The following is a 22,383-nucleotide window of genomic DNA, read 5'->3' on the forward strand; positions in this document are numbered from 1 at the left end:
GCAATTTCGGCTGTTTTTTTCGCTAATGGAATAATTAGGGTTGGTATCGCTGCTGAGGTCAGAGATCAATCCTTTTATGGGTGGCGGTTCACTAATTAGTGGAGGAGTCGTGACCACCTCCTTTAATAGCTGCACATTATTAGAAACATTTAGAGGAAGGATTTTCCTATTTTCTTTCAAAGTTTGGGTTTGGAATTCATCGGAAGCTGCAAAGACAAGTTTAATCTATTTATAGATGTTGACGAACCATCAGTACTGTACCAGTAATGTGGAAGTTGGAGGTGAATGAATTTGCAAAAGCAAATTTAATTAATTAATCAATGCCAATGATTAATCCTACCTTTGTAGGCTATCTGGATATTAAACTTTAATTAACCTGAGAAGTTGCTTCATCTAGGTTAAAATGAGAAGTTTAAAAGTGTCTCATTTGATTGGAAGAACATTAAGTTATGTTCAACAATTTAACTTATTAAATTGAATGTGACGATAATCCATACAATCTCCATTGATTGGATATCATAAGTGTAAACAGTAGATCAAATGTTGGGCACATTCAACACTGTGGCACTTCTCCCTAAGGCCGAAACCACATGGGATTCCCGCTGGGCGGGGCTTCTGTCAGTACTGGATTACTGAATGGTTTTGCAAAAACCAAATTTGACTGATTTAATGATTAATCAGACCTGTATAGGCTATTTGGGAATTAAACTTTAATTAACCTGAGAAGTTGCTTCATCTAGGTTGGTTTGGAAAAAGTTTACAATGTCTTATTTAGAAAACTCATCAATTTGGATATTATTTAAAATATCTATTTCAGAATGTAAATTGCCAGATTTACACTTATTAGTTCAATTGGATAAGACATTGATATCCGTCTGGATATCATAAGTAATGACTTGAGTGTGACCTGAATAATTCTTCATGAACGAATATACTGGGCACATGATCAATGATTTCACGCGCTGAAATCAAACGGAACTATCCGGAGCGAAACTTCCGTTTGCAAGGCGGAGGGATTTCAACGTGGCTATTTTCCCTTGTTAGCTTTAGCATGCAAGCTAAACCCTCCTTTGGTAACTGGAACACGTGGCAAACAACAAAATGCGCCTTGGTCTACTCGCGTGAGAGACAGAGATATATATCTCTGGTCAAGCTTATCTCCTGAATTTCAATTGGCTGGCCCTTTGTCCTCGCTCGAGAAATTAATAATGTCCGAGCCTACCCGTGTCTGAAACGAGCCAGGCAGAAATAGCCCTGCGTTTGGCCAAACACTCTATTTCTCAGATTTCTTTAAGTAGCTTTCTCGGCCCTCCTACAGAAATGTATTCGCTTACGTTCCCCACTGACTACGTCAGAGAACAACATGGATGCAGGGAATATTCAGCGCACACACACACCCAATAATTTTTGTCTACCACTCCAAAAAATGTGTACAATAACTTGGTATATTATGTAATCTGTTTTTCAATTTTATACAGGCTGAATCAAAATGAAACCCTCATTCTATTTTAGATTCCTCACATGGGGCACCAATAATATTGTGTCTTTGGCTATGCCGGATTAATTGATAAAACATGCTATTCTCGGTCTCAACCTTTAAGTCTTTACTGAAGACTCATCTCTTCAGTGGGTCATATGATTGAGTGTAGTCTGGCCCAGGAGTGTGAAGGTAAACGGAAAGGCTCTGGAGCAACAAACCACCCTTGCTGTCTCTGCCTGGCTGGTTCCCCTCTTTCCACTGGGATTGTCTGCCTCTAACCCTATTACAGGGGCTGAGTCACTGGCTTGCTGGTGCTCTTTCATGCCGTCCCTGGGAGGGGTGCATCACTTGAGTGGGTTGAGTCACTGATGTGATCTTCCTGTCTGGGTTGGTGCCCTCCCTTGGGTTGTGCCGTGGCGGAAATTTTTGTGGGCTATACTCGGCCTTGTCTCAGGATGGTTAGTTGGTGGTTGAAGATATCCCTCTAGTGGTGTGGGGGCTGTGCTTTGGCAAAGTGGGTGGGGTTATATCCTTCCTGTTTGGCCCTGTCCGGGGGTATCGTCGGATGGGGCCACAGTGTCTCCTGACCCCTCATGTCTCAGCCTCCAGTATTTATGCTGCAGTAGTTTGTGTCGGGGGGCTATGGTCAGTTTGTTATATCTGGAGTACTTCTCCTGTCCTATCTGGTGTCCTGTGTGAATTTAAGTATGCTCTCTCTATTTCTCTCTTTCTCTCTTTCTTTCTCTCTCTCAGAGGACCTGAGCCATATGACCATGCCTCAGGACTACCTGGCATGATGACTCCTTGCTGTCCCCAGTCCACCTGGCCATGTTGCTGCTCCAGTTTCAACTGTTCTGCCTGTGATTATTATTATTTGACCATGCTGGTCATTTACTAGCATTTGAACATCTTGGCCATGTTCTGTTATAATCTCCACACGGCACAGCCAGAAGAGGACTGGCCACCCCACATAGCCTGGTTCCTCTCTAGGTTTCTTCCTAGGTTTGGCCTTTCTAGGGAGTTTTTCCTAGCCACCGTGCTTCTACACCTGCATTGCTTGCTGTTTGGGGTTTAAGGCTGGGTTTCTGTACAGCACTTTGAGATATCAGCTGATGTATGAAGGGCTATATAAATACATTTGATTTGATTTGATATTCTATAAAATAATTTCTCTGTAATTAATATCACCTGATTGAGCTAATCATGTAAATGTAATTAACCAGAGAGTCAGGCACCACAAAATAATATTTATAGAGCTGTTATCTTCCGAATAAACTCATAAAGAACTAGTAATATTTTACATCAATAGCAGTCAACATTAATCTTCATCTTACTTCAGTCTCATAATCTGAAAGTTGTAAATTATTTTATCTGCAAGAACCCTGGCTAATAATTTGAATCAGCAATACAAAATTGGGGTTAATTATTTATTTACTAAATACCTAACTAATCACACAGAATTCACATACACACAATTTGATAACTTGATTACAAATTACGTCATAAAGGAAAATGTCCCTAGCGGGCGGAACAGATATGACGGCTTGTTACACAAAGGAAAAGGGGCTGGGTTGAGTGAAAGAGCGGGAAGACAGGAACAAAGGCGAAGCTGTGCTATCGTAAATACAGTATCTTATGCATTCTAAGTTGGTCATTACCGCCCATTTGGAAAAGGAAAATGCAATAAATATTTACTCTGAGCTGCGCTTCAGTAGGTTGGTGGTAGATGGTAGGCCGTGTTGCCAAACCGAGTCCTCTGTCCTTTGAAGAATGTCTCTGGTTGTCAATTGAATACTTGTAGTAATGTCGTTGTGTGATAGACGGGATACTCTGTCTGTTCCTTCCTAACCTGCATTTGCAGCTGCGGTCGCTAACTCAACAGCTAGGAGGTATCACTTCTGTAGTGAATAAGAGTTCAAAAGTTCATACCATTCGCAACCAAAGCTCATGCTGATCTTGGCTTCGTTCTGTAGTTATTATCTGAACCATTCTGACATAGGACCGTCGCCCTCATATCCTCGGAACAGGAAGTTATATTGTCGTCAAGGGCTTATATAGGAAGGGAGAAGAGGGCATGTTTGAGGAGGAAGAAGGGGGGAAGAGGTATTTATGACTGTCATAAACCTATCCCCCAGGCCAACGTCATGACACAGGTCAAGAACCTGGTGAAGACGACGAGCACGCAGTTGAGCTTCCCTGAGACAGTTTCTGACAGTTTGTGTGGAAATTGTTCGGTTGTGCAAACCCACAGTTTCATCAGTTGTCCGGGTGGCTGGTCTCAGACAATCCCGCAGGTAAAGAAGCCGGATGTGGAGGTCCTGGACTGGCGTGGTTACACGTGGTCTGCGGTTGTGAGGCCGGTTGGATGTACTGGATGTCACTAAAAGGACGTTGGAGGCATCTTATGGTAGATAAATTAACATTCAATTCTCTGGCAATAGCTCTGGTGGACTTTCCTGCAGTCAGCATACCAATTGCACACTCCCTCAAAACTTGAGACATGTGGGGCACACAATTTAGAGTGGCCTTTTATTGTCCCCAGCACAAGGTGCACTTATGTAATGATCATGGTGTTTAATCAGTTTATTGATATGCCACACCTGTCAGATGGATGGATTATCTTGGCAACAGAGAAATGCTCAGTAACAGGGATGCAAACACATTTGTGCACAAAATTTGTTGAGAAATAAGTTGTTTGGGAAAAAAGGAACATTTCTGGGCTATTTTATTTAAGCTCATGAAACATAGGACCAAGACTTTACATGTTGCGTTTATATTTTTGTTCAGTTTAGTATTTAGTGATTTAGGTCAACCAAAAGTTCTACGTGGTTCATGAAAGTTTTTGCAGATCTGTTCATATACCACATGTAATATACCATATTCACAAATATTTGTCATTGATGCATATCAATTATGGAAAGCACTAGAAGTACATTCTGTAATTCAGAATATTGCATCATTGTGCAATATATAAATCTTCAGCACTTTGAGAATGTAAGTTTGAAGCATCTGTTCCAATGTCCATATAAATAGATTAGACATTTTTTTATTTTTTTTAAATCTGCCCATAGATTTAGGGAAGAGAAAATACTAATATCTGGTACAACAATATGTGAGCGTTGAATATAATTTTCTGAGAAAGTATGAGCAGTTCATTGTTATTTCCTGTTCAGATCAGAGGGGACAAATACAACACCTGCTATTCCTGTCATTTTGCCAGTGTTTTGACTTAAAGGCAAATCTGCTCCCTCTGTTTTGTCTAAGTGTTCCTGTTATGGAGAGATGGGTGGAGGGAGGGGAGGTTAAGGGCAGAGAAGGAAGGATAGAGTGACTCTTAGGTGTTATGAATCAGAGATTTGAGGGACTTCTGTTTAATTCACACAGAGCACGACCCAGACTGTGACGACTAGCTGAATCAAGTATTACCAGCTGTTGCATCTGTTTCAACAGATTCTGACTGTAATTACTAGGGGCTGAGGTTGCAGCTGCTCACCATACAATGTCCTTTGAATTTTTTTAAAATGTAACCTATATTTAACTAGGTAAGTCAGTTAATAAGAACAAATTGTTATTTTTTTACAATGACGTCCTACCCCGGCCAAACCCTCCCTTAACCCCGACGATGCTGAGCCAATTGTGCGCTGGCCTATGGGACTCCCAGTCACAGCTGGTTGTGAAACAGCCCGGGATCAAACCAGGGTCTGTAGTGGTGCCTTAGACCGCTGCACTACTCGGGAGCTTTACTTGCCTAGCACTGATATCAGACCTTGGACGTCACCCGGTGAGGTGGGACTACCTTCAGATGGTTAATCAAGGTGTGAACATGCTATCAAAAGGAGCGAGCTGGGTAGCTGTAACCACATGAGGGCCTACTGTACATCGCACAGAGCCATGAATAATGTCCTAAATATGAAATCGCTAAAGGAAGGTTTATTTTCATTACTTGTATGTATCTTGTTCTGAACCAAATCCAATCATATTATTTTTGGGGAAGTAATATGTTGAGTTTCAGAAAGAGACCCCACTGTATATTGAAGTGAATGTAGTATGTGTGATGTAGTGACGATTGCAGGTTGTCTGAGGTCCTTGGTGTAGGATTTAAGATGGGCCATTTCAGTGCTATTCACTAGAGATATTTGAACAACAATCAAGATCACATAGTTTGTCTTGTTGAAGTGGTTTATTTACAAATATGGACAATTATATCAAATTAAATTTAATTGTGGAAGTGTATAAAAAAAATTATGCACAACCACCAATACTGCAACTGAAAAAAACAGGCATATTTGTCACTAGTCAGTCATGTCTACGTTACAAAAATATTGACCTATTTTCTATTTTACAAGATCTACAACCAATTTGATATCACACACAAACATTCCTAATTGTTCTTCAGGATCGGTGGGTCCCCTGCGGGACAGTTGAGCTAACGTAGGCTAATGCGATTAGCATAAGGTTGTAAGTAACAAGAACAATGGACATAGACATATCTGATATTGGCAGAAAGCTTAAATTCTAACTGCACTGTCCAATTTACAGTAGCTATTACAGTGGAAGAATACCATGCTATTGTTTGAGGAGAGTGCACAGTTTTAAACATGAAAAGTTATTAATAAACAAATTAGGCACATTTGGACAGTCTTGATACAACATTTTGAACAGAAATGCAATGGTTCATTGGATCAGTCTAAAACTTTGCAGGTACACTGCTGTCATCTAGTGGCCAAAATCTAAATTGCACCCGGGCTGGAATAATACATTTTAGCCTTTCTCTGCATTTCAAAGATGATGGTACAAAAAAAAAAGTTGGTTTTGTCTTTGTATTATCTTTTACCAGATATAATGTGTTATATTATCCTACAACCCTTTCACATTTCCACAAACTCCAAAGTGTTTCCTTTCAAATGGTACCAAGAAAATGCATATCCTTGCTTCAGGGCCTGAGCTACAGGCAGTTAAATTTGGGTATGTCATTTTAGGCCAAATTTGAAAAAGAAAAGGGTCCAATCCTTAAAAGGTCTTATTCAGTATTATCTAGACTGTCTTCAATGTGCACCAGAAATCACAGATGTCCGTTTTGACGTGCTTCTCTTAGGCCCTTTAAAGGAGACGTTGTCAGTTATTAAGACACACCAATAGTCACACTGCCAGATCTGTGATACTGTTGCTGCTAGTCACCTACATAAGTAGATGTAAGACATTCTTAAGCAGACATCAGAAACAAAGGGGATGGCTTCTATTTACTTTGTACCAGTCAACAGTCATTTTGTCATCATTTGAACTTCATTATATCAGCCTCTGGCCCGGCAACATCGCGTTGTGCATAGATTTCTTTTCAGTCTCTGCTCTTGTGCTTTATTTTACAGTGAAGTGCTTTTGTTTGCATTTATTTACATAGTCGCTTCAGATGCGTGACGGAAGGCCGTGGGTCACAAGCCGCTTGAAAGAGATTGTGTGCCACACACTATTTTGAAATTGGTGTGTGGGCTAATGTAATCTGAAACGGGATCTTTCTGGACTGTTTTCCGGTCCAGGGTGGTTCAAGGGTGGAACGCGAGCCAACTAAATCCATGTCATCCTGGAAAAAGAGAGAGGAGAAAAGCACACACGGTCATTAGTAATCTATCTACCTAACACAGGCCAGGCAGGGACCGAGTCAGTTAAAACAATATCATCAGAAAGCTCGGCTAGGATTGCGGCCTGGCCCTATCTTTGCTTCCAGTTTCAATGGACACCACTGTCCCTGCCGATCAAAGGGTGTGCAACAGTTATGGTAAAATAATTGTGTGTGTGTGTGTGTGTGTGTGTTTGAACTAGGCTGGTAGGACACAGAATGTCTTCTCTGTCCTGACGCCTCTGTGTTATAGCCTCTGTGTTGTAACTTTCTACATGACTGCTTTGCTGGGGCTTCTGCTGCTCTGCTCTGAGCTCATTCCCACTCACTGGATTCCATCAGTTCAGGCAGTCTGCTCTGGTTCTGAAGCTCCATTTGGCAGATACACGGAAGCTTTTTCCATAAATAGTGTGTATCTGTTTTAATGGACAACCATTTCTTATCGGTTCCATTTCATATTAATCCGGTGGGAACCTGCTATGCAGAATAATTCTAAATAGTTTTTGAAGGGAAGGAGAAGCAGTGATGTTTCTTTGCAGCACATTCCTTTCATGGCATAGTTTACCTAAGGCTTTTAGTTTCCTGAGCTTAATAGTGTTTGCACTTGCATACTTTCCTCTTTTCTTAACACAGTGAAGAATAGTATGTTACTGAGTTTGTTAATCGCTCATTGGCTTGGCTCATGTATAATTACTGGGAAAGCTTACCCTACTGTAAGTGAGCATTTTAAGTATGTTAGATACCAAGCATCGCTCAATTTCAAACTGTATGTACACAGAGGACCATTCTGTCTGTGTCTGCATTAAAGGTCATACAGTACAGCAAGACACCACTGACCTTCCAGTGAAGATGGCTGCTGCTTTGGAAGGAGGACCTCTGTCAAGGCACCAGTCTTCTCCTGGCTCTGATCAGTTGGCTTCTCCTGTGTGTCCTCACTTAACGTGCAACCCTCTTCCTCTTTCTCCTCGCCCTCCTCGCACCTCTCTGTGGGTTCTGGGTTGTAGTGGGGCGATCCCAAGCTCTCGACACAGTCGGGGTTCTGCATGAGTGGCCATGTCTCGCCAGCCTCTCTGGAGATGCAGGGCTCTGGATGGGCTTTCAGATAGGCCAGGACGTTCTCCTCACAGGGGTTTATGCTGCATCTGTAGGGGAAAATGGTGGCTGTGTCAGCAGCATAAATCTCTCCCATTCCTAGCAATAATGATCCAACCACAGTCCCAGGGAGGCACTTCTCTGACAGTAATCTCCCAAACAGACCCAAAGTTAACACCATAACAAGACTGTTGTTGGCCTTGTCTGTGTTTCTCTTCCTGTTCTGAACCAGAGGTGTGTAAAGGAATGTTGTTTGGTTTTGCAAACATTATCCACCACAACAATGGTTGTCTGTCTGTCTGTCTGTCTGTCTGTCTGTCTGTCTGTCTGTCTGTCTGTCTGTCTGTCTGTCTGTCTGTCTGTCTGTCTGTCTGTCTGTCTGTCTGTCTACACTTCTAGGTCTTTCTGGGATTCCAGGAGACATGATGTCAAACAATATCAGTTGCTGTGCTTGTTACCTGTTCTTCTGACTGTCATATCTGGGCTAAAATAGATGGTGATTTTTGTTGATGAATTATGATGGTGTTGAACAATGTTAAGTGATGTTGATTGGTGGTTAATTAATGTTGGTTGATGGTTTTGAGTGGAGGTGAGTGGTGTTGTGTCATGGTCCTCACCCCTCGTTGAGGCTGATCTGGGACTGGAAGGGGCTGGTGTCTCTGCTCCGGCCCAGACTGCAGATTTCATCACAGCACAGGGAGGGGATCAAGTGCACTGGGCCTGGAAATCACACAGGAATAACCGTGTGATCGACCGCCAACCATTAGAACGCATGGATGACCTGGCCAAGAAGCCTCAGCGTACAGTAATGCCAGTACCATAGTGATAAAGTCAAAGACTCCATACCACTTGATGTGCTTGTAGAAGCCCACCAGTAATTGGACCTACCACAGGTGTGGCCTGGCCCATGGTGACATTGGCAGCATGGGCGCTGAGGGAAGTCATGGAGCTTCCGTCGGTCCAGGCAGGACAACTCTGCTCCACTGTACGGACCATCCTGGGACCTTAGAGATGCTGAAGCAAAAATACACTTTCATAATGGAGACCCCAAACAAGTGCAAGATAGCAGCTGCTATATTTAAATAGCAAAGCCACCTGTTGGTCCCAATGCTACACTGAGATTTCCACACCATTGTAATGACTTCTTTCAAATTCAAGTTGGTCACTCACCGCTGGGCTTCTTCTCCAGCAGCTGTCTCTTGAAGTAGATGACACAGAGGATGAGCAGGGCCAGCAGCACGGTGGCCAGAGCGCTACAGATGACTGCTGCCAGAGCCATGTCCCGAGGGCTGGTCACCACCGGGGGGATGGGAACCAGGTTCACCCGCCCGCTGCCTGCAGGGGCAGAGATAGAGACGGGGAGAGAGAGAAGGTCAATATGAGCATCAAACGTCACCACTGCAGTTCTTCTGACATAATAACATCGGAAATTACAGTAGAAGTTGTAAAAAGTTCAAATAAATAAAACATTTCAATTGTATAGTTTTAGAATGACTATATTTTAGAGTCGACTGTGTCATGTCTTTGTCTGACCTTGGTAGTACTATCTGGCCATATTGAAAACAAGTATTTTTCTACACCTGAATTGTGTCCATTCTAGGTTTATGTTTATTACTGGCATGTAGTAGCTGTCTTTGACCCACTGAGTCCTCCAAGGAGACAGGCTCAAAGGAGAATGTCTGGAGTAGATTCCCCCCCTCCCCCTCCCCCTCCCTCCGGAGGATGAGTTATTGCCGTCATTCATCCCCCCACCCCAAGGCCCTCTCATGCCAGTCACACAGCCCCATCATTATGTCTGTGTAGTCTGGCCAGACCTTTGAAACAAGCCTGGTGTGTGTGTGTGTGTGTGTGTGTGTGTGTGTGTGTGTGTGTGTGTGTGTGTGTGTGTGTGCGTGTGTGTGTGTGTGTGTGTGTGTGCGTGCGTGTGTGTGTGTGTGCATTCGTGCATGTGTGTTTATCCCATGACTGCAACTGCTGCCATTGTCTAGGATCCCCACCACCAAACTGTTCACACACTCTCAGATTAAGGGACCTGGCCTTGAGGACAGCTTCTCATTAAACACTTTCCCACGGATATGGAACATCAGGGCTTAATGTGCCAGATGTCATAACAAATTAGATACAATCTCCTTATGCTAAATGAAGGTTCAATGACTAAAATGTCATTGTAATGGTTCTTTATCGGATATAACTATCTGCTTAATTCCTCAACAAAGCAAACAAACTTTGTTGGGGAATAATTTCGTACATGACGGATGTCTAGTCACAAGGCAAACATGTGCAATAAGGCCACTGATATTATTTTAAAAAGCAACAGAAGTATGATTGTGTTATCTGTGATTAAAATTTTAGGTCAATATTACTCTCCCTCATCACAATTACATTCTTATAGAATTGAAAGTGAGTCAAGAGCTGTGCATAGTTGATGTGTAGGTTTACATAGAGAGCAAAATACCTAAAGTAATACTACACCTACTATGACAAAGTGACTGGCTACCCGCCCCCTATAGAGAAAATAGTGATTATGTGAGATCTGTTTAATATATTTTTTGTTTGAAAAATATTTTTCAATAGGCCCCTTCAATCACTGTTTGCTTTTTAGTACATTCATCATAAAACAACGTGGGTTTGGTCTTTTCAAATTCAAGAGCTTTGTTGTGCAATGTAAACATTACTTTAGCCTTGGGAAAAGGTTTTCTATTTCAGCGGGATAGAGGATAGGGGAGAAGGGTATTTGTACATTCCATCTGAGGAAGAAAAAAATCACAAACTGCCGGTGAAGCTTAAAATGTCAGTTTGACCCGGTGGCAAAATAAATAAGCATTTAAAAATACATTCTAAACAAACAGGTGATAATGGCTTATTAAAACAAGATTAGGACGTTTCAGGGGAGATAGGTCTTCAAAACTGTTATGACAGAAACCAAGTGCCATTTTCTAACAATGTTGACAGGAGTGCACTGCTCAGATCAAGGCAAATACATAAATTACACTAGACAGTTTATATAGCGGAATATAACTTGATATATATTGAGATGATTTTGTGAGGATACGGTAACATTCTCCACTAAATCAAACAACTTGAGAAAACAAACAACTAAAGAAAATCTTTGAATGTCCTTCCTATCCATCTTTTGGAAAGTCCTCTATCAAAGTAACCCAAAATGACTTGCTGAAAGATTTTGACTGAACACCTACACCCATGCTTACACAAGCAAGGTACATCCTTTTCTCACCATGGTGCAGAAAACCTCTAAGACTTTTTCTTCCACTGTACAGTTGTGGAAACCCCATGTCATGGCCGTCTGATCCAGCCAGCCCTCCCCACTCCCCTCCGCAGCCAGCTGTCTCCCCCACACCCCCAGCCCAGTGGCAGCCCTTATCACTCCCAGACAGCTGTCTCCCCCACACCCCCAGCCCAGTGGCAGCTCTTATCACTCCCAGACAGCTGCAGCAAACACAGATTAAGGCTGACCCATTGAGGAGACCTCACCTGCCGATCGTATCAACCCACCGCACTCTGCCAATAAACTGCTTGTTTTGATACATGCTCTCCTCTCTCCCTGTTGACTTTTGGGAATGCCAAACTTAAAGCCATGCATGGCCTTGTGTATGACAGGCCACAAAGAGACAGGGAACCACCAACCCACTGGCACAGACGTCTAGTTCAATGTCTAGTTTTGATTTACATTTGATTGAGTACTCAACTAACGTGAATTCAATTTGAAATCAACAAAAAAAATCATCTTGTCATTAGATTTAGGTTAAGAAATCAGAAATTATCTTATGTTGATTACTTTGTTCAAATCCTACCAGTTTTCTACGTTGATTCAACATCATCATGTGAATTGTTTGGTTGAAATGATGTGGAAACAACATTGATTTAACCAGTTTTTGCCCAGTGGGAAGTATGAATGGCTCCTTCTGAAAACTAATGGTGACCCCATCCACATTCATCACCTGTGAAACTGGAATGACTTCCCATTGCCAAAGAGGTATGAGCCCTCCACAACCAAGAGTTTGTATTTTTGACTAAACAGACTTTCCTATCATAAATACACCCAACACCCCTTTTAGTGTTGCAAGAAAAACAAACTAGCATTGCCATGGGGTTGTGGGTTTATACATTTACATGGATACTAGATTACGGCATTGGTGAGGCGCTTTGCTGCTCTGAGCATAAACACTTTACTCATGTCAATTCTTAATTTTTTATTTTACCTTTATATAGGCAAGTCAGTTAAGAACAAATTATTATTTACAATGACGGCCTACCCCGGACAATCCCAGACAACGCTGGGCCAATTGTGTGGGACTCCCAATCCCGGCCGAATGTGATACAGCCTGGATTCAAACCAGGGACTCTAATGACGCCTCTTGCGCCGAGAGGCAGTGCCTTAGACCGCTGCGCCACTCGGGAGTCCTGATTGGCTCTTGAGTGACTTTGTTTTGGTGGACTTGATTTTAAGGGTTGACCGCTCTCATTTGGCTTGTGTTGGTTTTCAACTCAATCTAGATAACTCTGTGCATGCTGCTAACACTACTTTTTTACAGTCAGTGGTCAGGACACATGACACGGACCTTTGAAGTTAGGAAAGTAGAAGTAGAAGAAATGAAATACTGAGATAAAGTTGTCTGAATGTAACAAGTTGAGAGAAATGAGGATGGATATTAGTCGGGTCATGAGTTTTAGGGTCTTGAGTAGCCCTGACCACAGGCCCTATCTCTAGGAAAAGTATTACAGTTGCATTAAGAGGTGATAAGAGTCTGCATTTTGCTTCAAACAAAATTGGACTGACTTCCTTTTGTGTATGCTGTGAAATCCTGGTTTGAGATACAAGTGTCTAAAAATATTTCTCTGACTGTTAAGCTTCCATCTTAAATAAGAAGCAATGATTATTGGTTTGGTAATAGAAAAAACTGACTAAATTCCCATATGACCATGGCGTAAATCTGTTTGGAATGAGTAAAAATGGCGAAACGGTTCTGGAGCTGGGGATTGGGGGGTGCAACGGTCGGCCTCTCTCCAGACAACTGTTACAGCTCTACCGTGACACAGAAGAAACTCCTGCAGATGAAATACATTAAAGCAACTGAAGGAACCAATAAAACACAATCTAAGTTTTACTCTGCCCCAGAAACTGTCCAGGAGACTGAAGTGCGTTAAGATTTACGGCCTCCTCCAAAAGCGGCCTCCCTGCACAGCTGCAGCTTCGCCCCGAGCCAGTGTAGCCTATTATAATGATCTGCCCTTTAAGTTTTCACCACCCTACACAAGATAACACTAGAGGAAGAGAGATCAAGGCTTTCAAACATTTGGAAGACTCCCTGTAGTAACTACCAGCTCTGCTCTCTCTGGGAGACAATGGCCATTTTGATTCATGGGCTTCTGCATTCAAAATGGCAAGCCAGACAGCCAGCCAAACATACAGACATGCATAACTTAGATGTCCCAAGGCCCATGTTCAGGGTGATTTCATATGGTCAAGTCATATGTAGACTCTATCTAGACAAATACTGCATGTTTTACAGTTATGGCTAGAAAATAAATATTTATTGTCCTATCCAAAAATGGTAGTAGTTAAACAAGCTCATATTGAGGGTGTGACACAGATGTACATACTAAATGTAAGTAGATTTTTTTCCCCCCATCTCCAGAAAGAGCAAATGTAAACTCAGTTTGTGAGTTCAAGTTGTCTGATATCCTGGAGACATTTTCATTTATCTAACAGAGGGGTGCTAGACCTAGCTGGATGCGGCCTCCACAAGCATCAGGAAGTCACACTCATTTACCAAAGGTATAAGTTAGCTAGCCCACTCTCTCTGTGTGAGTGCCGAAAATCATAAGGTTATACTTAATCACTGGTAATGGCTGGAAAAAGGTGGCTAATGAGATGTAGTAGTGTCCTACTGGAATTCAATCCGCTGCTTTGTGAACAAAAAAAACTTTAAGAAATGCTTAATAGACCTCCGTGGATACATGCTAGCAAATTACACGACAAAGTTTAAGAATTTTACTGTACATGATGTGACACTACACTCTCTTATTTAATTCAAGACCTAACTAAAGAAGCATGATGTAATGCAATCATTTCCACACTATTATTTAGAAACAGTGAAGCTTCTTTTTGTCTTGAAATATGTGGATGGAGGCTTTTACAGTCCCTGAGAATGGAGTCCCTGAGAATGGAGCGATGATAGTGGGTCTTATTGTCGCAGCTAAAATAATCCAGTTCTGGCAAGACCGACTGTTATGCTAGCAGTATCCATTTCAACATTTATGGGCCTACTTGTAAAACTAAGCATTTATTTGGGCATAAAACATAGTTGGCTGGCTCAATGAGAATTCACTGAATGAACAGTGATTTTCTCCACCCATTGGGGTTGTGGTTCTGATTACTCTAAGGGCCTTGTGCTGGCATGTTTTAGATGAAGGAATGTGCTTTGTTATGGCATTATGGCCTGACATGTTTTTGGGGTCTTGGCTGTACTTTTAGCCTGGAGTTCAATAGTTTTAATTAATGATGTTCTCAACTTCTCATTCAAGCTACGGATATTCCTTATTTTGCCTGTAATTTCACTGGCTACATTCCTTGGCCTGATGTGAATGGTTCAACTTAATGAGAACTTTTCCTCAGAGGCTCTTCTGATGTTACACAACTTCCAGTAAAGGAAGAGAAAGTAAGTCCTCACAGTGTGGTTCATATGGAGGTGGAGGGTCCCCACATGGTATGCACTCCATATCTTGGAATCCGCTCAGCTTAGTTTTCCTGTAAAACCTGTTAAACACAACATAGCATTGGATTATTATGAAATATGTTTAATTGATTGTGTGAAGTAACGAACCAATACTTTGACAATTTATCTGTAGTAACTGAGTAGTAGTACACTGGTAGTAGAAGTAGAGTAGTTGTTGTAAGTGATTAAGCTCTTCCCTCACCCAGGCAGACAGTCTCCGCACACAGCATTTCTGGTGGTGGAACAGTTGCCCTTCTGGAAGCGGTTGTTCAGGCCACAGTCCAGGCAGGGCTTGCACTTCTGCAGGCTCCTATCTTCTTTGAAGCGGCTGCTTCTGCAGGGCACGCACCGGGCATCCTCTCCGTAACCAAAGCCACATTCCTGGAGGGATTAACAGGAGAAACCCTCTGGGTGAGAGGTGGGGCTGGGGGCAGCTGGAAAAAGGCTCTGAATTATTTCTTTTTATTTAACTAGGCAAGTCAGTTAAGAACAAATTCTTATTTACTATGACGGCCTACCAAAAGGCAAAAGGCATCCTGCAGGGACGGGGGCCTGGGATTAAAAATAAAATAAAAAATACAATATAAATATAGGACAAAACACACATCACAACAAGAGAGACAACACAACACTACATAAAGAGAGACCTAAGACAACAACATAGCAAAGCCGCAACACATGACAACACAGCGTGGTAGCAACACAACATGGTAGCAACACAAAACAGAGTACAAAAATGATTGGGCACAGTCAACAGCACAAAGATCAAGAAGGTAGAGACAACAATACATCACACAAAGCATCCACAACTGTCAGTCAGTGTGTCCATGATTGAGTCTTTGAATGAAGAGATTGAGATAAAACTGTCCAGTTTGAGTGTTTGTTTCAGCTCGTTCCAGTCGCTAGCTGCCGCGAACTGAAAAGAGGAGCGACCCAGGGATGTGTGTTCTTTGGGGATCTTTAACAGAATGTGACTGGCAGAACGGGTGTTGTATGTGGAGGATGACCAGGGTGTCTAGAATTAAAGAATGATCTTGGCTTCCAAGATCACAAGGTAACATCTTACACTGGCAATAATCTCCCTGACTCTCAGAATCAATGCATGACCTTCCGCAACAGGATCCAGAATGGGCGGGTATTTCAAAGATAAAGGCCCTCGGGGACAACCACTGTTGTATTATTGCAAGTATATTGCTGGGTTTATGTATGACTGGTTCTTTCTGGAACAACTCAGTGAGTGTCCTGGTGATTGAGAGGCCAGTGTATGTAGGCAACGCTTCAGTTAGATATGGGGCAGGGATTATGGAGAGGTGCACAAGAGTAAGAAGTTGAATACCTCTCCTGGTCCTACAATGGGTACTGCACTTAAAAAGCAGAGCATCTATTACTGAATGAGTGATCTAATATGGAATCAGCTCAGTTGTCAGGCTTAAACCTCTATAGCGAATCTAAGATGGAAAATATTACTGGACCCATATTAGATATACAGTATTATCACCTTGTATATATTATCTATATAACATGAGTATATCTGTTTACTATTGGATTAATGGGTACACCTCATAAAATGGGGACAAGAGAATATAGCCTATTCTGTTTTGACCACACATGTATAATGGGGTGTATGTAGTAAGTCTAATGTTAATGCAATCCCTATTCAATAGTACTTATTTGGCACACAGAGGCTGGCAAACTTGTTTTTCTGTGGTCATAGGAACATTTACATTCCTGCTGATCATCACATCCCACGCCAAGTAAAAGGACTGTGCTGGAATGACATCAGTCATTGTGTTATCTGCAGCAGCTGCCCCCGTCCACTATTAAACCACTGTTGCCACACTGCATTCCCAGACCAGGCTGACTGATGGAGGGGGGGCTCATATATCATTAACGTGAAGGTGAGATTCAAACAGGGCACTTCTCTCCTTGACCTTGTCACGTTTCACCGCCTGGGCATGCAGTCCCACCAGAATGTGGGCAGACTGGCTAAGAAAATGTTCAAAAGTGAGGCAAAGATGGGATCCCGTGATGGCCCCACAGAGTCGGGGCAGAAGACAGAGGAATTTAGCCATTTCAGCTAAACACATATAAGACGACATTGGGCCTTGGCTCTGGCCGGAGGAAGGCTATGACAGGACTGCAGCTGTTGTTGTGTGATCTCCATATAAGGACCTTCACACCAGCAGAGCAGGGAACAGTGGAAAGATGAGAGACAGAGTGAGACAGAAAGAGGGAAGGGAGATGATGACAACGGAGAGAAGTAAATAAAGTTACAATTTTGATTCATGGAGGATGGTGAACCCTGGAGCCTGGGTTTCTCCTAGTGCACGCCATGGAAGGCTAGCTGCTGCAAAGCAGTCAGAGCAGAGCTGTTTAGAGTGGTTTTGGACAGAGGAGCGTCATCCAACTTCTAGATGAAGGGGCCTTAAGAGGATTGATCCCCACAAAGCTGGGCGCTGGCACACTGTTCATGTGGCACTGCATGGCAGTAGATGGGGCTGCCATGTACACAGGCCAGGGCACAGAACAAAAGGAGCACTCAGCCAACTTGTCCCCTCTCCACCCAGGCAGAGCTGTAACATCCCGGAATGATCTAATTCAGTCCTTTGTCTCTGGTAATTGGATGGAAACACCTTTTTTTTTTACAATAAAGATGCTGTCAAGGTATCCCATCTTTGGATGCAGCCAGGAATCACATAATGCTACTGTCTCGTTTAAATGGAGCTAATTGGGTATAGGTAAATTAGCTTTCAAGTGTGTCATTACTTCAATGGGTTTAGGATGATCTAGCCTAAAAAGTGAGCACAAAAGCCAGTGCTTACAAGTCTCATTTTACTCCTATCTCCAGATCTAGTTTTTGGTGAGAATGCCAAGCAAAACAGCACAGAGGTAGAGCTGTGTGGAGGGAAGAGAGAGAGAGCTGGCTGGCTGGGGTTAAAGCATGTTCAGACGGGGAGATAGTTCAGAGATCAGGACGGAATTACAAGAGTCTCTGGGGGGGCCAGTCATCTGATCCAGTAATGAATGAGTTCGTAAAACAATATGAGTTTGTTAACGCAGTGTGCCATCTAATGTTCTCCACACACTGCCACACTCTTTCAATGTCTAGTGTCTACAAATCAAAGACATGTTGCCTCTTTGCCAGTGGCTTAATGCAGTTCCCAGCTTGCATGCACTATATGTGGGGCAGTCACTCCTATGTGTACTGTATGTACTATGTGTACTGTATGTACTGTGTGTACTGTATGTATATATGGTTTGGAATCGTAGATTTGCGCAAATGTGACGAAATGCTGGATGAAAGACAAGGCGAGGACTTCTGTATTTTTCGAGGATTTAATAGAAAGAAACCAGAGTTGTGTGATTCTCAGAAGAGCTCGCAACAATCTGACCCTCAAGGCCAGGAAGCTTGTTAAATACCATCCCTGGTCAAAATATTAATCAAGATTGTTGTTGAGACCACTTGGGTCAAAGTGAATGGTATATTAGCTATCTCTGTCATTTGAAACCACTGGTGGCTGAATTTATAGCCTGGGGGGGTTACCTACTTAATGGTGACTCCAAAGGGTCTGAGTTCAGATTTAAGCGGGACCGGGGGGACAGGAATGTAGTTCTTAACAGTATGTATGTTTGATATGGGGACAAAAACAAAGCAACCCTTGTAGCTATTAAGTTATGTTATGTTGATGAAAATGACAAATATCAGATCATTTTAATAAAAGACTTCCCTGATGCTTTGGTGGTTCCCTGAACGAAGACCTAATTGATGTTTGGGCAGACATCCAGAAGATGGTATAATCACATTCCATATGTCTCTATGGCAGCCACACAGCCTTATTAGAGCCTCCCTCCACTGTGAGATGGCTTCCCGCTACCACTTAGAATGAATGAGGCAGCCAATTATTAACCAGGACCCCCAGGGTGTCTAGCATTCATGACTGTTGAACTGGCAGAGAAACATGGGGCCCACTGAAGCGTACCACCACTGACTGCATGTCTGTGTGTAACAAGATAAAAGGCAACCTGGTAGAAATGTATGTGTGCAACAGATGATACGAGAGGGCAATTTAGTATAAGATGGACGTTTTTTTTTACCTGTGCTTAGCTGAGCACATGTTGAAGTGGTAGGAGGAAAAGCATTGCTAAACTAACTTGCTTATGGCCTCCCAACCCGTTTCTACACAGCCCACACAGAGCACCATGTCTTTGGCAAGAATAGTGATTAAAGGCATTCCCCTCTCACTGTACAGCAAGTTTATGCATGGTTTCCTTCAAACAATTGAGACAATAACTTGGACAGGGAACTTGGGGAAAAACAATGGAATCCATTCAGCAACAGAGGGTCGAAGTATGGGTGTGACTGATTAAAGAGCGGTTGGTGTTCTACAAAAGCCATTTGGCCCTTTTCTCCATGAAACAGAGGAAGTCATAAATAACCTCAGTCCCCTGGATAATATTCACTATTCTAAACACTGGAATCCATTCTATTGATGAACGCAGGTCTTTCCCAAAAAATATCTGTGTTTTGTTTTTTTACCAAGTGTATATCTTATCCAGAGGTTATTCAGGTTTATGAAGTTCCAACATGATTTAAGTGATCTGTTAGTATCCAGTTTTATCATGGTTTCACTCTCTTTCATTTTTATAGATCAAGGTTTCCTTTCAACTGTGATGAAACATGCTATAAACTTGTTCAACTGAGGTGTAATCATCTGGACTAAATTTCCTACATATTTTTTAAGTCTGTATGTAAAGTACAGTACATTTAAAGGCACTCTTAAGAAGAACATAATATGTTGATGTCTGAGTTTTACTGTCTATATAGGGTACATTACTAGGCTTCAGACCTTTGATAGCTCCTGTCCCGCGTCGCACTGCTTGCAGGGTTTACAGTTCCCAAGCTGATCCTTGTACTCCTGTTCTCTGCATTCACTGGTCTCCTCCTCCGCCGTTACAGGAACCTGAGAGGGAATAATAATTTGATACTGAGCAGCTAGGGATTCCTGCGTTTCATCATGCCTTTCATCAGTAAGAGATAATGTGAACCGAGTCCAGAGCGGACGTAATCCCCCTACAATAGTGCCACTATTTCACCCACTGGCTTTTACTCCTCAAACTATGTAGACTACTATATCTGTCCGTCCACACATTGATGTCCTGCCAGATCTGACAACACTAACTTAGAATGGAGACTGTTACAAAGGCTATTATACGTGGACATTACAGATCACAGATCAGACTATAAATGGCCTGTCAAAAGCCTGATATCACACTAGTTGGGTAAATTCAATGCAGAACACTTACCAGAGATGAGTATATTACATGAAATGTCAGCAGAAGTAACCAGGTTTGACCAAACATCCAGGCCATTTTGAGGGGCTACTGTGGAATGAGTCTGGAAAAGAGAGAGAGATATAGAATGAAGATGAGAATTTCTACTCTGTTCAACAACAACAAAAAACATAAAGGAATATTGTGGAACCTTGTATTGGTGTCAAAAAGACCAATGTGTGGCCAGTGAAAATGTGTACAATAATCATGAGTAGGTACATATTTGTTCTCAGCCACTTTCCTCCAAACAGGTAGACATAGTGACCAATCACAACATACCGGTTTTGTAACAACTATTGTGGAACATTGTAACAATGTTTTTGATGAGATAGTTTATATATTCAGCGAGGACAATGATGCGACGTCATGCATCAAAACCGGTCAGGGCTATGACAGAATTATCTTATCAAAAGTCAAAACTTTTATGTTAATAGTTTCAGTTTGTTGAATGTCTCAAAATCATATAGGCTACAAAACAACTGCAGCCCTCTGTACGCTTTACCTGGTATGTGCTGCTGTAGTCTGATCGGTTCTTTAGTTATCCCTTCCTTTAGTTATCCCTTCCCTGGCTGTAGTTTGAGACAGATATCCACTCCTATGCGTTCTGCATAGGACTCCAGACCATTCCAGCCATGCGATGTGCTCTCTGCCCGGCTGCGCTGCTCCAGTCCAGAGGAATCCCCGGATTGAAGACAAAATCAGCGTGGAGATCAAAGGCAGGGGATGGCTGCGATCTAAAACATGTAATCTGATCTCTGATCGGCCTCTAGGCCTACATCAAAGCGCAATCACAGGGCGGACACTAGAGCTACAAACAGGTAATTATGATCGCATGACAATAACCTCACAATTCGATACAATTGCATGCAAGACAGAGGTATCACTAAAGTGGAAATGCAAAGAGTTTGTAAAGTGCAAGGCGTCGAGATCTGGTTGTGTTGTTATTCCACTTCCAGGGCCGCCTCCCTCTGTGCGATCCCCGGTCTGTTTGTTTGGTTTATCTGAGGGCTCGCTGTTTGATGCCAAGCTTGGGTTTGAAGTTGAGCACAGCCCTCAACATTCCCTTTCATCTCAATGAGCTGCAGATGCCATGACGTCACTCTGCTGTTCTGGGATTGGTCGGGCCGACTGTCTGCAGTTTTTAGAGAGGAAACTAGCCACAAAGTTAACAATCTGAAAGAGGCTGAGAGCAAACAAACTGTCTCTACTTTATGGTGGTCAATTTGGATAAGATAGGCTGCAGCTACCCTTTATGTTTGGAGTTTATAAAGGGTTTATAACCAGCTTATTTTTAACTAGGCAAGTCAGTTAAGAACAAACTCTTATTTTCATTAACGGCCTAGGAACTGCCTGTTCAGGGGCAGAACGTACATGTTGTACCTTGTCAGCTCGGGGGTTTGAACCTGCAACCTTCCGGTTACTAGTCCAAAGCTCTAACCACTAGGCTACCCTTATAAAGAGTTTAGAAGATGTTTATAGACTTGTGGCTTAAGCCTTAATTGTTAGAGCAACAACATTGACCTGACCAATAATACCATATAATAATTTACAATTGACCTGTAAATAATGTATGCAATTATTAACAACCTATGAACCCTTACAATATAATACATGAAGGCCTAATGCTAATTTTAACAAACAGTGTCCCTTCTCACATAGGCCTAGCCTTCAGTGTTTCACAAAAATCATAATTTTACTCCTGCCCTAACTAGGCCTACTAACATTTCTGTTTTCAAAGCTATTTAAATAGGAAGAACTCAAACACACAGAGAGAGAGAGAGAGAGAGAGAGAGAGAGAGAGAGAGAGAGAGAGAGAGAGAGGGGGGGGGGGGGGGGGGGCAGAGTGAGAGGAAGGTAACATTATGCAGTCAAACAGAGCAGCCAATTAGTAGACATGTTAGGGCATGTTGTAAATAAATTCTAGAGATTTGTGTCATGATTGTACAAACTTGAGGTAGGCCTTCTGCATGTTTTCATTAATGCCCCACATTTCAAATAATGGAACTACAGTATTTCTACAGCGGAGGGTTGCTCCGCTTACTATTTCTCTAATAATGTATCTGGCAAATATCTCTAGTTTGAATACATTACAATAAACATTAAGTTAGTTATTTGAAAAGTCCAAAATG

The 22,383-nt window shown here is 42.3% G+C and overlaps 1 protein-coding gene across 2 annotated transcripts; it reads right to left on the reverse strand.

Annotated features, from left to right (window-relative positions):
- Positions 1–5,641: 5,641 nt before the first annotated feature.
- On the reverse strand, positions 5,642–21,289 carry LOC110504009 (tumor necrosis factor receptor superfamily member 19). 2 transcript variants are annotated; one of them, XM_036961476.1, is made up of 10 exons: positions 20,757–21,289; positions 20,228–20,318; positions 19,771–19,884; positions 15,126–15,304; positions 14,879–14,964; positions 9,357–9,521; positions 9,033–9,200; positions 8,804–8,906; positions 7,932–8,236; positions 5,642–7,058 (listed from the first exon to the last, which is right to left on the reverse strand). In XM_036961476.1, exons 2-10 carry the CDS (start codon positions 20,291–20,293, stop codon positions 7,054–7,056), a joined length of 1,191 nt encoding a protein of 396 aa, XP_036817371.1. In that variant the 5' UTR covers positions 20,294–20,318; positions 20,757–21,289; the 3' UTR covers positions 5,642–7,053. The 2 variants fall into 2 exon arrangements, with proteins under 2 accessions (XP_036817371.1, XP_036817372.1); XM_036961477.1 differs by having other exon boundaries at positions 9,075–9,200; positions 20,757–21,287.
- Positions 21,290–22,383: the final 1,094 nt, after the last annotated feature.

This window comes from Oncorhynchus mykiss, chromosome 24 (assembly GCF_013265735.2).
Source record: "Oncorhynchus mykiss isolate Arlee chromosome 24, USDA_OmykA_1.1, whole genome shotgun sequence".
In the NCBI taxonomy this organism is placed as follows: Eukaryota; Metazoa; Chordata; class Actinopteri; order Salmoniformes; family Salmonidae; genus Oncorhynchus; species Oncorhynchus mykiss.